The following is a 16,986-nucleotide window of genomic DNA, read 5'->3' on the forward strand; positions in this document are numbered from 1 at the left end:
GGGTGACAACTTTTTCCACTTCTTTCCAACCTAAACCCAGAGTTTAACAACGTGAGTATGACGAATTGTTTGACTCTAAAAAAAAAGTTGCTTCCCTCAGTAAGTATGTGAAAAGGAGACCGGATTCCATTTCCAACACCGTATGAATGAATTTGCAAAGGTCTTTTAAGTTAGATAGGTTGTTCTCCTTAGGCGTTTTAAAAAACGGTTACTCTTAACAGCCTCTTTCATCGTGTTACTGATGAAAATCACATTTATCTGGGACAATTATTCTGATCTATTTGTCTCTTGGGGCAGCACATTCCCCCATTTCAAAAGAAGATAAATAACTCCTGGTCAGCAGGAGTCATTTATCTTCTTCTTTGTGACGGTTTTCTTTCACACTGATCAAAATTGATCCTGCATTCCCAATATTGTACTTTTTTTGGGCAACCTAAAAATGTGTCGTTTATGTAATATCTTCTTGCATTTCTTTCCACATCTTCACAAGCGGTTTGGAAAAATCTTTATGTATTTGCTGTGAGAACTTGTCGTGGTGGGATGAGGTTTGGATCATGATTGTGTGTCTACAAACATCCCCTTCGTACATGACTCGTCTGGCCGTCACTGGCAGGCCAGAGCAACGACTCATTCTGACGAGTCGGGGGTAAAGGCCTGGAGTTGAGTCATGCTGAATGACCCTTCAAATGACTGCAGACACTCCTAGACTCACTCTGTGTAAACATCACAACAATGTAACTAAGGGAAGTGAGTCAGTGATCTGCAGGAGGCCGCTCCAGTCTACAGACTGGTCTCCCCTCGTGTCTACAATTAACAGGACTGGTGTATATAATCTGCATCCATGTCATCTACACATGCTGCACAAGATCAAAGTCATTCGGGCTGTCGGGCCTAGATACCGGTCTGTTGCTATGTCATTATGATGCTGTCTAGAAGCAAAGGCGGTACAACCCAAAGCCTTTAACTCCCCTCGTCACTAAATTAGGACGTGGTGAACACAGATTACTAGTCCAACAAATCAAGCTTCTCCCTGAGATAAACATGGAAAGAAGAAGAAAAAATACACACCCCAGGCTACAAGTCCTTTACAGGAAGTGAAAGAGGCAGGCAAGACCAATCATGTCCAGCTTACATACTGCACAGTCAACTGTTCTGAATCAGAGCTGTGGACAAGGCTGAACAAGAGATTCGAGATTCTGGTTAACCAGTCTGGCTTTCTTTAAGACGCCTTGGTCACACTGTATCCTCAACCGCAGTCTACACAGCCCATAATGGATCACGTTTGACCAGAATGGGGTCAAGCTGAGGTTCATTTCAGGATATTCTTTACAAGTCTAACTTCATTTAAATGTTCACCAGTTGGGCTTACAAAAGGGATTTTGTTTAGATGTCCTACTTCATGTATGTTTTGCCAAAAGTTATGAAACTTTAAAAGTAACTCAGAGGTAGATAAAATGCTCCTTTTGTACATGTACAAACACAAATGTTAACTAAATGATAACAGGGCAACCGAATATTCAAGTTTTTAGACATGTTGAATACATTTGGAAGTGTAGAAACTGTAAAAGGATAGTTTAGACTTTAGAATGAGGTAATAGTGTTAATAGTTATCCAGGACTGATACATCGCACAATCTTCTCCCACTTTAACCCCCCATACTGCCTTCTTTGCTTAGCCATACAAAGCAATGGCCTACTTTCTTTAAAAAGCCAAAATTAAGACTTAGGATGCAACGTTAACGTTAGGGTGAAATATGCCAACGTTTTACATGTCACGTTGTTGAAAAGTCGTGTGGTACACAGGAAATTAACGGAGAAAAATCCCTCTTTCGACTGCTAAGGTTAGCAAGCTAACCCAACTTAGTTATCGTTAACCCACACCCGAAGTTTGCCCCTGAAGACAAGCTTTCCTCGCTTCTCCCCTTTTGTCGTTTCCAGTGTGTTTTCAGTCAGTTAAATGTGACAAATATAGATACAAATAACAAGACTTACCTTATGTTTTAATATACTGGAGTTTCCTTGAGTTAGAGTAACATTAGCTCGAAACAAAGCTCCTCTTCCAACCAAATGTAAACGGTTAACGTCACCGAGGCGAGGACTAGCTTAGACTGTTATAAGGGTCCGCTTTGTTTTAGCTAGCTAATAAACCGCACCGCTCCGTCGAGTACGCACCTAACGTTTATCCCACTAACAACATTGGAAAACAGCTACTTTCCTAAATCCAACATTTATTATTATGGGTAAGATATTTATTTACAATTAGACAAGGAGCGAGGAGTGCCCGGTTCGACCGAACACGTTAGAGTCGCGGCTCCGGTGCTGCCTGCTGCTGGGTCCTTCTAACATGCCCCAGTTCAACAAGCGTTCTCATTCAGACCCCGCCTACACAGGAAGGGCAGCGACCAGTAGCCAGAGGCCGAAGGAATATACACACACACACACACACACACACACACACACACACACACACACACACACACACACACACACACACACACACACACACACACACACACCTGGAGAACAGTGAACCCTTCCTCCCCTCAGATGTGTGCGCGCCCCCCATTCATTCACATTAACCAACCTAGTTTTGGAAACCTCTGTTGCCCCAAACTGGAAACCAGTAACTAAGTACATTTACTCCAGTACTATTCTTCAGTCCAAATGTGGAGGTACTTGTACTTTACTTGAGTCTTTTCTTTTCATGCCTATTTCAACTTCTACTCCGCTTTATTCAGAGGGAAATATTCTACTTTTTACTGAAGCAGTTATGAGGCCTGACTAGAAATCTATCGTTAACAGAGTTAAACAAAAACTAACCCACTGTGGCAATAAGACAATAATGTAATAGTAATACAAGACATACTTTCAGGGCAGAAAAGTCACAAAATGACAGGGCAACAGAAATATTCAAGTTTGTAGACATGTTGAATACATTTGCAATTTTAAACATCTGTAAAAGCGAGAGAAATATTCTACTTTGTACTCCACAGCTGAGATGATGAGACCATTAAACACACAGCTGTTGGATCCTTTACTCTTTCTAACATGGGATGAGACTTCTTTACTTTTAGTAGTTTAACTCCATTTTCCTGATGATACTTCCACACTTTTATTTAAGTACCTTTTTTTAAAATGCAGGATGTTTACTTGTAACAGAGTATTTTTTACAGTGCGGCATTGGTGCTTCTCTGGGCGTCCTGGTCATGTCTTCAGCTGTCCTTTAAAGAAAGGCCTAAAATACCCAAACCAATCATAAAAAAGAAAGAAAAAGGTAGAATACTGTACTTCTTCCACCACTGCCAGAAACACATTTGTTGAAAAGACGAGCCATTGACCAGCTGTCCCACATCTAGCCTCTGTAATGTCAGGACGATGTGTGATGAGTATGTAACAGCTGATTCTACAGCTGCCTAATGAAGGTACTGTCTCAGTGCCGTTACATCACCACCCAATCATCCAGCCACAGGCCTCTGTAATCCGCTCAGAGACAGTACAGTATCGCTTTCAGTTTTTGGAAAGACCCAACACATCTACAGTCCTCTGATGTGGTTTCACATATACACAAACCAAACTCAGTCCTCTTATGGAGGACCAGAACGTGGACCACCAGGAACAGTTATTTTCATGTTCACGATGTCAGTTTACTTGAAGAAGTTCTCTTTCTGGACCACTTGAGCTCCGACAGGGCCTCAAAGCTACAACACATGGGTAAAAGGCAAAAGGGACCTGAAAGGTGTTGTGTTCACAATGCACAGGGGACGAGAACTGCAACCGGGTCTTAAAGGGAACCGTGCTCAGACCAGCTCCCGAGGAGTCCCTTTGGAGTGTTCACATATGCGCCAAAAGCGCTGACTAACAGGTCTGAAATGGACTAAGTGTTAGAACGCCCTACTTTCCTTTTGGGGTGGCAGTAGCTCGGTCCGTAGGGAGTTGGGTTGGGACCAAAGCACAGAACAGAGTGTCGATTGGTAGCTGGAGAGATGCCAGTTCACCTCCCGGGCACTGCCAATGTGCTCTCGAGCAAGGCACCGAACCCCTCCAACCGCGTATAGTACAAGTACATGGCTCACACACACAGACTGTAGTATGTGAGTTAGGATAACTGCCCTGAAACTCTTTGCAACACAGAAACGAGACAGCCAATGAGCACAACTGCAGACACCAAAACCAGCAGAATGGGAAGTGGTGCAGTGGCTCCAGTTTGGGCAGGAAGCCTCATTTGAAAATGAAACCACAGGGCGGAAGTTCACGATCAGACCGAGCCGAGCTGAATGCTGCAGTTGACTGTAGCGCATGATAAAAGATGTTCACTGCAGCAGACCGTTTTCTAAATGTAAAGCGTTTAGTTTGAGTCTCTGAAACATGCTGCTGTTGCACGTAAATGTTCAGAAAGGCAACGCTGCCTCTCTGTGGTCAAACCTGATCCAGCATGCAGACAGTGATTCCAGGGCCTACTCTTCAGACCCACAATGCAGTGCACAAAGCCAACAGAGGAGCTTAAAGGTAAAATTGTTCGTAGTGGTGAAAGCAGGGTTGTGTAGTAGGCCTACTTGAGTCCGGTCTTGGTCTGGAGACCACTTTTTGGAGGTGTTGGCCCCAGTTTTACTCAACCTTGGCTCGGTCTCAAATAAAGGGGAATCTGGATTTTATTTGAAGACTGGTCAAGACCACTTCTGCCTTTTTGTTATTTAATCAAGGCATTTATATACCACGGCGATGGTCAAACCCAGGACGCCTCGGGATCCCCCAGTCGGATCTGGTTGATGTGGCTCGGGAAGGGGAAGCTTTGGGTCCCCTGCTGGAGCCGGACCCCCCGCGACCCAAGCCGGGATAAGCGGACAAAGATGTTTTTTCAGCCCGGGTTTTATGATAACCGTGTCCCTAAAACAATGGAGATTAAGAGAATTCCATTTGCCATGCTCATTGAAAACATAAAATATTTGAAAGCAATATCTATTTATAGACAAAATGTCTCCATTTCCATAAGACCCAATCTTCAAAGAAATGTAGACCCAATAAACCCCCCTGGCAAATCAAACCAAGACTATCTCCATCTCTAGATACCAGTATGTATTTTAGGTACAAACCCTTCAGGAAAGAAAGAGTAGAGGCGCGTTTACTTCAAACATTTATTTGATCCAATTCTTTGGAATGTAATAGTCAATGATCCGAGTCTGGGACAACAGAGCCGCGCGGGTCTGGGTGCTGACCAGAAAGTCATAGTAGAGACAATACTTTTAGTCACTTAAGGCCTGACTGCTTTCCCATTCTTTTATTTTTTAAATTAAAAAAAACTTGTTTTACATCTTACGTCCTTTCTTTGTTTTTTTTCTGGATCGGAGATAGCAAAAAATTACAGAAGCAGTACTGAATGAAAAGAAAACACATTTCTTCTTGTCATACAAAGAAAACAAATAAGAAAACAAAGGCACGCACATCAGTGACAGTAAAACCAGGTGATATTATACCAAGCAAATCAAATTGTAACGTCTCAAAGATATAAGCTTTTTCCAGAAGGAAAAACATCTCTGTGAGTTGTACTTTTCAGAATAATACCATTATCTGAAAGTGGATTAAAATAAGCAACATTAACACTGTCCTCTCATTCCCGCCTTCTCGTTAATCAACATCATAAACACAGATTCTTTTTTTTTCTTCTTTTTGAACATATCAGTGCAACATTTGTTTTCATGTCGAGTGCTGCAGCATCCTTTCTTGTTGGAGGGGGAGGAACTTTATTGAGACACACTGTGTCCCACTGAAAGTATTGTAGTTTAAATATTATCTTGTCTGTGTCTTTCGCTGTAAACATACCCTATGTATTTGATATTGTGTCTCTAATAATGATAAATAATAATCTCAAGACCACCTTCATTTGATTGGAAATGTTTGTGAATGCAACCACACAGTCCTTTCATTTAACCCTTGTGTTGTCCTCGGGTCAATTTTGACCCGTTTTCAAAGATTCTATATCTAAAATATGGATTTATTTCAACCAAAATTACCCAAAAATCACATGGATGGTTCCATACACAAAACATTCTGCAAAAATTTAGCAACATCAATTCCTCTGACCTAAACTATCAGTCAAAAATAATTAATAATTTCTGTATTTAACAAAAAACCCATTGGGTATAATTTAATATGAATGAGATTTGTTGACATGACTTTAAAACTAGCTTTAGTTTTACACTAAGATGTTACACACACTGTAAATGTCTGATAAAAAGACACTGGTAATTTCACAGTGTCTTACTGTTTTAATGTGATACAGGATCATACTGTAAAATGGAAATGCATTCTGGGAGATAATAATATCACAGTTCACGTGCAAGGATGCTCTTTACTTAAAGCGCATTTCAAGCAGCGCCACGGTACACACATAAAGGGGCGTGGCCTCATTTAAACGTCGTGTGGATGGATGAAAAGTTATATTTAAATAATTGATGAATATGTTCTTTTGCTAACGTTAGTTACAAATAGCTTCCTGTAAATAAGCAGTCGTTTACTGATGAAGCTGCTGCCCGTGTATTACCATTAAAAGTCTGACAGTGCAGCAATGCAAGGTGATGATTTATACTTTATGCTTCATGAACAAAACAGAGGGAGGAGAACACAAGGGTTAAACAGAATGAAAAGGAATGATTTGAGAAACAATAAACAGTCTCTCGGTGTATTTTGAGCTCACACGATGCCACATGATGCTACATTAAAAACTGGGCAGATTGGAGGGCCACCGTGCAGTGCAGCCGGACCCCCCCCTCAGACCAAATGCCAGACTACCCCACCTGCTTAATGGCTTCTTAATCTACGGAGACCTCTGTCAGCGGGACAGAACACTCGCGAAGACATGTCCTGTTTATCATCACCGAGGGAACATCTGTTGGCGGTTGATAAGGTTGACACCAGGGACACACATTTCTGCTTTCCAAGACTCACCCCCCCCACGGATACAGTGCTATGAACAAGTGACCAGTATCACAACACATTTAGCTACAAAAGCTAAAACACAGCATAGCAGTATTATTAAGACAATATTTATAAGTATTTTACTGAAAAATAACAGATTAAAAAAGAAAGAAACAATTAAACTGGTTTCCAGCATATGTCCTGCTGCTTGCAGGCTCAAGACTATAAATTGACGTTTTTTTAAATGAAATTTACAATTCTTTAAAATACAAAACAGGAAAGGAAATCAACGAGCCCTATTGCTTTAGAGGCATCGCTGTTGGTCTCCACTCTGATTGGCTAGTGAGCTCATCTTTGTTATGAAAATGTGACTTAATTAATTAGAGAAATGGTTGTGAGGGCATGTATTGGACAGCCTTATTTTTTCTTTTAAAGATCATTTTTCGGCCTTCAGTGAAAGGAACGCTGAGGAAGTGAAAGGGGAAAGAGGAAGGGGGGGATGGTACGCAGCAAAGGGCCGCAGGCCGGAGTCCAACCTGGACCTGCTGCTTCGAGGAGTACACCCCAATATATGGGCGCCCCCTCTACCCCTGTTGGGTTTCTAAACGTCATTTCGATCCTTCTCTGATAGTCAACACAAAATCAAAACACTGACAGAGAGCACGGCCTTGTCATGGCTAACATTAGTTCGTAGTTAGGATAGTAAGAATTAGTCCGCCACGTCCCATCAGCCTCATAAAAAGATGCTGATGGCAGTCTTTCTGGACACACTTCAGATCCAAGGTTCAACAGTCTCTCTGTGTGCCAGTGAGAAACTGCTAGTGATGAAAACATATTTCAATCCCATGAATGATCCATCCTTGGCTAGCTGTCCTCGTCCCAGTGGTACTGAGGTTGTCCGTTTGACCCTGTACAAAAACACTGTTTCCCATGAGGCCTTTCTGAGGCATCCCTCCATAATTTCCATTTCCGTAGTTGCAGAAACCTTCCTGTTCCCGAGCACAAACCAAACAACGACAAAAACAAGATAAATCACACAAAAGCCAGATCCCATTTGTAAAAGAACACATCCAACAGGTTTGTGTCCCTGCCTGTTGAAACAAATCATTTCCTGTACATTCGGCATGTTTGAATCCAACGTAGAAAGGATACTGCGGCACTGGTGTCTTTTTCTATAGAAAAAGGGGCGCTCAAATATATTAAAAGCTATGTACAATATGTTGGATGTGCCATGAACATGAGGCATTCAGGCCTCCTACACATGTTCTATTCTGAAATTCCATCATTTTTACAAAGCTTTCCGAAACCATGACTTAACTTGGAATTTAACATTTGAATGCGTGTCTTTACGACTGTCATCGGGGCGAGAAGACCTTCAGATCCACACAGACACACGTGCTGTTCGACAGTATACTACTGCAACATGACCGTTTGTAGTTGTATAATCACAAACTGGCAAAGTTTCCGGACTTTTCCTTACGTGTGTGTGTATAGGAACTCTGGACGGGCGGAACACCAGCCGATGAAACAACAACCAGCGGAAAAACAAGGCAACAGAAAAATCGGAGGGGAATAAAAGGCACTGTTGGAAGTGGACAATGGGTCACCGTAGTAACCGCCACACACACACACACACACACACACACACACACACACACACACACACACACACACACACACACACACACACACACACACTTCATGTATACAGATTAACATAACAGGAGTGTAATGCACGACTAAACGACACACACACCTGAAATGCAGATGTACTGTATATGAATGTGACACATGTATATACACACACACACACACACACACACACACACACACGGCCAGCTAATGAGCCAGATATCAGAGTAGCGATTAATTCCACATACTTTGCTCTTTCTGTGAAACTATGACGTCTGAAAGAATAAAAAAAAAAATCATATCTCTCAATAAGTACGCAAACAATACTTTCATCTGAATTGGTCTCAACACCAGCATGTGATTACATAACATCAACAAAGCACGCTAAAAAAACAAATAGAATCATCTTAGTTTTCTTCTTTTTTGTCTTTGCTGTACAGATTCTTTATACACAGTGCCCCCTACAGGTCAGTCCCTTCCACTGCCGCTCCTGAGAAAAAAAATGACATTGGCTCACTTTCAGCCCACCCTGCCGTCCCATTGGTGGCTTCAGCCCCCGTGTTCCTCCCACTTGATTGACTGCATCACGTGTCCATGCGGAGCAATCAGAGCTCCGTCCCTCTGTCCCTCTCACGCCTCTGAATAGTTAGTCTGTCCGTTAATCTTGTCCTTCTTTAGCTTCACGCCGTCCACCAGCTCAAAGTTATAGTTCTCCAGGGCAGATAAGTTCCTTTCCGTCATGCTGCCCTGCGAGCAGGCGCAGTATAGTACCACGCCGCAGATGGCGCCCAGGAAGACGCCGAGCGCGGACATGGCGATGATGGTGATGAGGATGGGGTCTAGGGTCTTCAGCATGTTGCCCGGGCCCCCGAGCTCGCTGGTCTCCTGCGAGAGGGAGTCTATCGCTGCAAGAGGAAAGAAAGGATACCAGTTAAGTTCCATTCAAAAGACTTGATTACAGGCTTAAAGGATCATACTGGTCAGTGGCGCCGGCAGCCGTGATCCTGTACACACTGTGCGTCCATTTGTTTTCTGTGAGACGGGAACCACATCTAATGAGAAGAAGTGATGCCTCAATTTATAGTTAGATGTTACTTACGTAGGATGAAGATCTCAGTCGGCGGAGACGTTGGAGCTTCTGGATCTGTAGGAGAAAAATACAGCAATTAGAATAAATGAAAGCACAGCGGGAAGTCAAACACAACAAAGAAGAGCAGCTTCAGGAACTGGGAACCACACTCTTTATGAGCCAGTATAACAGTAAACTAACCAGAGCCTGACTGATAAAGGATTTTTAAGGCCGATACTGATATGAATATTTGGTTATTTAAAAGTCTAAAATTCTGAAAAAAATCCAGAAACCCGTAAAAAAACATAAACAGATTTCCCAACAATACTTATTTGTAGTTATTTATAATATAATATTATGAAAATAATTTGTTTTATTGTTACAACAGAACAGAGGAAGATCAAAATATATTAAAAGTCTAAAAAAGAAAATGTACAAAAATACAAACTGAAGATATGAAACTTAAAGTCTTTTGAACAAAAAAAATCTGTGTTGCCAACAGAGACGTTGTAGAGCGTCCTCTGGTGGACAGACTATGCTACACCATCACTAACAGGGACGTTGTAGAGCGTCCTCTGGTGGACAGACTATGCAACGCCATCACTAACAGGGACGTTGTAGAGCGTCCTCTGGTGGACAGACTATGCTACACCATCACTATCAGGGACGCTGTAGAGCGTCCTCTGGTGGACAGACTATGCAACACCAACCCTCATAACATGGTTGACAGTCTATTTACATTTTTTAAATATTATCAGATTCATTTATTTGTCATTATAAATGATTCTGATGGATGAATATATACTGTATACATTTAAATCGGCCATTATAAATACAGATACCGATAGATCGGGAATTGCCTAATATCGGCCGATAATATCAACCCGCTCATATATCGGTCTTCCTCTAATACTGAGTTATAATGAGACAATACACACCCTTGCAGTCCTCAGCATTGAGTCCATCTATGATCTGGATGTTGTCCACAGCTATGTGACCCCCACTGTGTCTGTCTGCCACGCCCTCCACCACCACCTACACATACAACACACATGGATTCATTAAAACACCAGTCATTCTGATAGTTAAATATTATGCTATTGTATGTAAGTATCATCAGGAAAATGTACTTGAAGTATTTAAAGTAAAATAACTCAATGCAAAACAATAACATGGATCCAACCAGCTGTTTGATGGTCTCATCATCTCAGCTGGACCTGGAGCCGTTCTATTGTTGCTAGGTTACTTTATAATACAACATCAGATTTAATAATCTACATGGGTTTTGTGTGCAGAAATGTTAATGCAGAAAGTAACCAGTAACTAAAGTAACTAGTAAGTAAAGCTGTCATAGTAATGTAGTGGAGTATAAAGTACAATATTTCACTCTGAAATGTAACGCTGTAGAAGTAGAAAGTAAAGTACAAGTACCTCAAAAATATCAATAAATAGACAAAAATGGAAATAAATGACAGCAATTTTGGTATTTATGCGTATCATGGCTTTGCTGGAGGTGCCATGGTTCTATGCATGGGATGCTTTCATGGGGGGGGGGGGGGGGGGGGGGGGGGGGGGGGACTTGTTCAACAAAGGTTGCAGTGTTGAGTGCATGAAAATAAAGAGATTTTGAAAAACAAAATCCAAACGGAAAAGACTCCAACGTCTTATGTAGCAGCATGAAGCATGTTTGACTGTGTGTTACCTGGTATGAGACACTGGAGTGTGGCAGCAGGACCCGTCCCTCTCTCCAGCGGTTGCCCTGGTGACCGCTGAGCGTCCACATGATGTGCCCCTCCTCGGCCTCCCGCCTCTGCTTGATGTGCAGCGCGCCAGCGTGTTCCCCGAACATGTGGTACCAGAAGGACATGCACAGGTCTGCGTCCGGCGCCGTGATGGGCAGGCTGGCCAAACTCGCCACCTTCTCCTCTTCATCTTCATCTTCGCCTGTTTTACTTGGGGCGTCTGCGTCCCCCAGCTGCATGTAGATGAAGTTCCCCGGTCCGCCTGCAGGGGGAGGCAAGAGACAAGGTAAGAAAAAAAGGTCCAAGGCGTTCTTCTTGCAAACAAAATTGAAAAAGTCTTTATTTGAATGGCTATTTCATGTCTAAATAATTACTTGAATCTTAGATTTTGGCATGAAATAACCATTTCAATAAAAGGGTCTTTTAAAAAAAATTGCAAGAAGAGTGCCTTGGCCCTTTTTTCTCCTCGTTTTCCCCTTCCAAAGAGCACCAACATGATTCATTTGAATTTCTGAGCACTCCATTAAGAGGTGGCAGTGTGTTGCTTTCAAGGGCTCCTGACAGTGTGTGTAAACACATCTACTTCAGATGTTGTGACACCACTTTACCATGATTTCAAAATAAGACCTCTAAGAATGTAGAAATGCAGTTAATATTATATTTTAAATAAAAACAGGCGTTGATATAATTGTGGCTCTCATGTGCACTCATTGAGTGAATTTCTAAATGTTAATACCTGTCTGTTCTGTAAGTGTTTTTCTGTCATTTCACAAACATGATAATATAGGTGTAGTTAGAGCTGGGTGATATGGGGAAGATCTCATAATTTTCTTTCACCAAACACATCAACGTTGATATTATAGGGTTGACGCCAAATATTCACACAATGAGAGTCTCAAGAAACAATCACCGATAATGTGCAACGACTGAGCGGATAAAGGCAAATAACGGAACAGCTACAACAGTCTGGTAAGTTCAGAAAGTGACATCCCTTTACCGGAATGCTACCCTTTAAAACCAGGAAAAGACAAAACTGCAATACTACGACATCCAAAATCTAAGACGATATCTAGCCTCATACATCCATGTCGATAATGAATTGATAAATGTCCCAGATCACAGGCATCACATGCAAGAAAGCTAAAAGTGCTGTAAACAGAAGACTCAATATGAGCATGCTACAGCAGAAAATATAACATGACATCACACAGGGCTCATTTTTTTACTCGTGATCTGGTTAAGTCAAGAAATCAAGGTGGAATCATTCATCCTGGAGCTGCTGCTGTCTCCACGGTAACATCCATCACTGGCGCTTTGAATGGAGAGAAGGTCAGAGAGCGGAGGCTCGAGAGGATTCTTTAAACAGCTCCTTTCAAAACCCTCCTTTCATTTTAAAAATATTTTAAGGATCAAAGCATCTCAAAATGTTATCTAGGGCTGCATATTCATTTATGAGATGAGTTCTGTTCCTCAGGAGTTTAAGGTTCTGTTCTGGTGTTTTTACTGATTGTATTGCAACATTTTATTCTTGATTTCATGATATTTCTATTTCATTTATTCTGTTATCTGTCATATGTTTGTCTGTTACTCTTGACCAGGACAGTCTTCAAAGAAGAGCTAGCCAAGGTTAAGAGAGACATTTTTGTTGTTGTTGCTGTCCTTGCTGATTAGTGCCAGACACAAAGTCGTGAACTTAGTTCAGTCAAAAAGTTAATAATCCATGCAAAAAACATTGACATGAAGGTCCCAAATGAAAGGAAATGTCTCAGTTTTTCAAAATACCCATGTATGTGTAAACAGGGTCTAAGAGGGGAGGTCTAATTATTAACCGTGGATGTCTTCAATTTGAATCTGGTCCAGGGGCCACTGGCATGAAAAGTTCACTTTTATTACCATTACACATTTTCACTTTTTTTAAACATTAACATGAGTTCCCCCAGCCTGCCTATGGTCCACCAGTGTCTAGAAATGGAGCCCTGGGTATCCTGCTCTGCTTTTGAGAAAATGAACGCTCAGATGGACCCACCTGGATTCTTCCCCTTTGACGTCATACAGGGAAAAGTTACCCCCCCTTTCTCTGTTTTGCCCGCCTAGTGAATCTGGCCCATCCATGAGAAAAAGACATCATGGCTTTCAAACGAGCAAAGTGGCAGTTGGTCAAGTCCACACCCCCCCAAGACTACACCCCCCCTCGCCTCCCCTTTCCACCAAGGTCTATATAAGAGAGACCTCAGATACCCTTAGGGGACAAAACAAACACACACACACACACACACACTCGTGTCCTACCTCTGTGGTCGAGGGCGGGGCCTCTGTGGATGCTAGGAGCCCTGTTGGTTTGGATGAGCCACTCGGCCCCCATCCCCGTCTCACTGGTCCAGCCGCAGAATGAGGAGAAGTCAAAGTTGCAGGCGAACCACACGTACGCTGCAACCAAAGACAAGAGAGCGGTTGAAGGGGAGTTAGTTGATAAAGGAGGTTAGAGATGTTCATGGTTGTGTTACATGAGCTGAAGCCTCAACAGTCAGGAGAAGGAGGAACAAGGCTGTGGATCTTCTGGCAACAGATGGAACAAAGTCATCACTGTTGGGTACCAAAGATGTCTCTCCCTGTGTTGTATGTGTTGTTGGGTCTACATGATAGCAGAATCAACTTATATATTTGTTGTTCTGTCAATTGACTAACTGATTAAGGCCTAACTAGTCGATATTCACTTCTGGGAGTGCTAGAGGGCCGTTGGAAATTCCGCCAGATGTCCGTTACTTTTTGCATTGTGTTGTCATTCTAAACTCCGGAGGATAGCTAGCAAGACTACCTGTCCAATCAGAGTATTCTGTTGACGACTAAAACTACTTTTGAACGTAAACATGTTCCACCAAAACAAGTTCCTTCCTGAGGAGATTTTACAGAGGCACCGACCGGCTCTTAGCACTGCCCAAGATGATTGTGATTGGTTTAAAGAAATGCCACTAAACCAGAGTATGTTTTTGTCTCCCATCCCAGAATGCTGTGTGCACTAGCCAGACCTTCCTCCGCTGAGCTGTGGAGGAAGGTCTGGCAAAGCGAGACTATTGCCTACTAGACACTAGCAGACTCTAAAAAGACTAAAGTGGGACACCATCTTAAGTCAATCCTGTTATAATGTCTCTGAGAGACTAGGAGTCTTGCAGCGTCTCAATTAGCAAGTGTGCTATTTAACTTCAAAAATTAGGATAATACCAAAAATGTTTGATTTTTCGGAACATCAAGACACCAAATGATTGAGACGACGGGAGCGCCCCAACTTTACCAAGACTCTTAGGATTTCATTCCCATACTGGAAATAATATACAATGAATCCTTAAGATGAACTGTATCCGTGGATGGCTACCTATACATTACCTGTTAGCCTATCGTCATTGTTCTTTTTGAAGAACAGACTGATTTATACATATAGTTATCTACAACACTTTGGTTTTTCCTGACTCAGAATGGGTCTTTTTGGGGGGGCGATTACACACCACAGTAAAATCGTTGTCTTGATCGGTCTGCGTGTAAAGGCAATTAGTCTACATTACCGTATTTGACACAAATCTATGCAGTTACCTGTTATTTCTGACAATTTGATAAACAAAGATGTATTTTTGGCTTGTGTCAATAAAACCCCAATTAACAAAACTGGTTAAAACAATATCCCTATTGTATTTGAATAAATCCTCTGGAGAGTCTGACACAGCCAGACTCATTAAACTAAAAACTCAGATTAGCGCTCATCTTCAACTTTTTGTTCTGCTTGTGCAATGGTTGTTTGGTAAATTGCTCTTAAACACAGTGCCACAATTTAACTCTGAGGCCCACCGGAGGGAACCCAGACCACCAGATCTCTGTTATAGCAGATGCTTAACCCTAAAGATCCGAGTGCAGGTTCTCCTACTCTCCGGGATCCCGCCAGAGCAGCCACGATGTATTTGAGGCTGAGGCATCGAGTAGGGTTTAATAAAAGGAATGCGTATCCTTTAAATCAAATCAAGCACTAAACACTTTTACCAATTATGCCAGTAATCCTATTTCTAGCTGTCACAGTAAAGGCCAAGGTGCTTGACTGATTGTCTTACTGCATCGTACCCTCTTTCTGCAGTCCGAGGCTATGTTCACTATTTGGAACAGCAACGCTATTGTTTTTAGATGAGGTTGGACCACATGCAAAAACTAGGTTTGTTTCAAATATTCTGAACCATTAATCAGCCCTCATCTATTCCTGTAAAACTACCCAGAAAGCCAAATGCTCCTAGAAGTACAAGCTGCTGGACTCCGTTCCTAAAGACTGCTGTGGCCAATTCTCTGTTTTATACCAACTTCACAGAATACACAGGCGTGCTCTCTGACATTGTAAATCCAGGCTACAAAACTCGGATCACCCGCTAAACCGGCTCCCGTTTAGAGGGGGCGAGGATACAGCCTGAGGAAGAAAGTCTTGTTACATCGATATTAGAAAGCTGTTCCTGCCGTTTTCTACACGCATTATAAATTGTATAGCTTGTGGAAAACATATTGCACCAAACAAAAAGGCGTGTGCAGATGGAATGGGGTGAGGGAGAAAGAGAGACAGTGGTAACTGAATACAGCGCTGCAGGGCCTCGGTTGGAACACAGGAACTAAGACGTCACCGCTGATAGAGAACGCAAGCAGATGTTTGGGATCAGGACATCAAGAGAGGGAGAGACGGAGAGGAATGGTGGGGCCTTCCACGGAGAAAGGCGTGGTGCCACCAGCTTATGGATGTGGCCCCAACATTTCCCTCCCTCCTGTCTGCCTGTGCCAGCGGTTCACCACAGCATCCAAATGAATACAGAACCCCCCGAATGCTGGACGGGTTGTTTCTGAGAGGCCAATAGGATGCAGCGATGACTGTGGAGCTGGTAACCCCCCCATGCAACCCTCAGCTGTCTTCCCATGATGCTTGGACTCGGCTAATTGAGACCCAAGAGGCCTTTACCTTCTCCCTCCATTCCTCTCTTTTACCTCTCCCTTTCCCTTCTTGCCTTTTCTGTCTCCTCTCTATTGGTTCCTTTAGCTGGCTCTCCCTCTCTTCCTCTCTTTGTCTTTTCTGTTGCTTTCTTTTCGTTTCCGCCTAATTGAGCCTCTCTCCTCATTTGGTTGGCAGTTTTACACCAAATGATTGAATTTTCCCATCTTTTAGTGTGTTATATAGTTTTTTTGTGTGTGTAATAGATGTATAAAGTACAAAAAACACATTTCATTCCAAGTGATATAGTGATGCAGTCCATTTCATATTTTCATTACAGCTTGTCATTGCTTAGCATGGCTGACATGAACGGGTCCTGATGCTTGCTGGGCTTCATATATTAACTGGAGCTCTGCTGATGTGTAATCTCTGCTGGTGTCCTGATGCTTTCTGCAGCTCTGCATGGCATACTAAAAAAAGATTATATTTCTGATCTAGCTGTATGTATGGTGTCTTTTTGATTACTGTGTGTATATTTGAACTATTAATGTTTTTTGTTGCTTCCTGATGCCGTCTAAAATCATCTGTCCAAAGGACTACGGTTGAAAATTGGTGTTGCATAGTCTGTCCACCAGAGGACGCTCTACAACGTCCCTGTTAGTGATGGTGTTACATAGTCTGTCCACC

The 16,986-nt window shown here is 42.4% G+C and overlaps 2 protein-coding genes across 3 annotated transcripts in view; both read right to left on the bottom strand.

Annotated features, from left to right (window-relative positions):
• LOC117954741 (integrin beta-1-like) overlaps nt 1-2,348 on the bottom strand; it is a 28,314-nt gene extending 25,966 nt beyond the window's left edge. Inside the window, exon 1 of one of the 2 annotated variants that reach the window (XM_034888704.1) lies at nt 1,992-2,348. The gene's annotated coding sequence lies outside the window, so the exon portion shown is untranslated. The remainder of the gene's footprint in view (nt 1-1,991) is intronic. The other variant, XM_034888706.1, reaches the window with a different exon arrangement.
• A 6,451-nt stretch (nt 2,349-8,799) lies between these two features.
• LOC117954738 (neuropilin-1a-like) overlaps nt 8,800-16,986 on the bottom strand; it is a 79,162-nt gene continuing 70,975 nt past the window's right edge. Inside the window, exons 14-18 of the mRNA XM_034888700.1 lie at nt 13,644-13,781; nt 11,315-11,616; nt 10,551-10,647; nt 9,643-9,687; nt 8,800-9,448 (exon numbers count right to left, since the gene is read on the bottom strand). Coding sequence (XP_034744591.1) covers nt 9,174-9,448; nt 9,643-9,687; nt 10,551-10,647; nt 11,315-11,616; nt 13,644-13,781 — 857 coding nt within the window. The 3' untranslated portion in view covers nt 8,800-9,173. The remainder of the gene's footprint in view (nt 9,449-9,642; nt 9,688-10,550; nt 10,648-11,314; nt 11,617-13,643; nt 13,782-16,986) is intronic.

The sequence above is a fragment of the Etheostoma cragini genome, chromosome 12 (genome assembly GCF_013103735.1).
Source record: "Etheostoma cragini isolate CJK2018 chromosome 12, CSU_Ecrag_1.0, whole genome shotgun sequence".
Lineage (NCBI taxonomy): Eukaryota > Metazoa > Chordata > Actinopteri > Perciformes > Percidae > Etheostoma > Etheostoma cragini.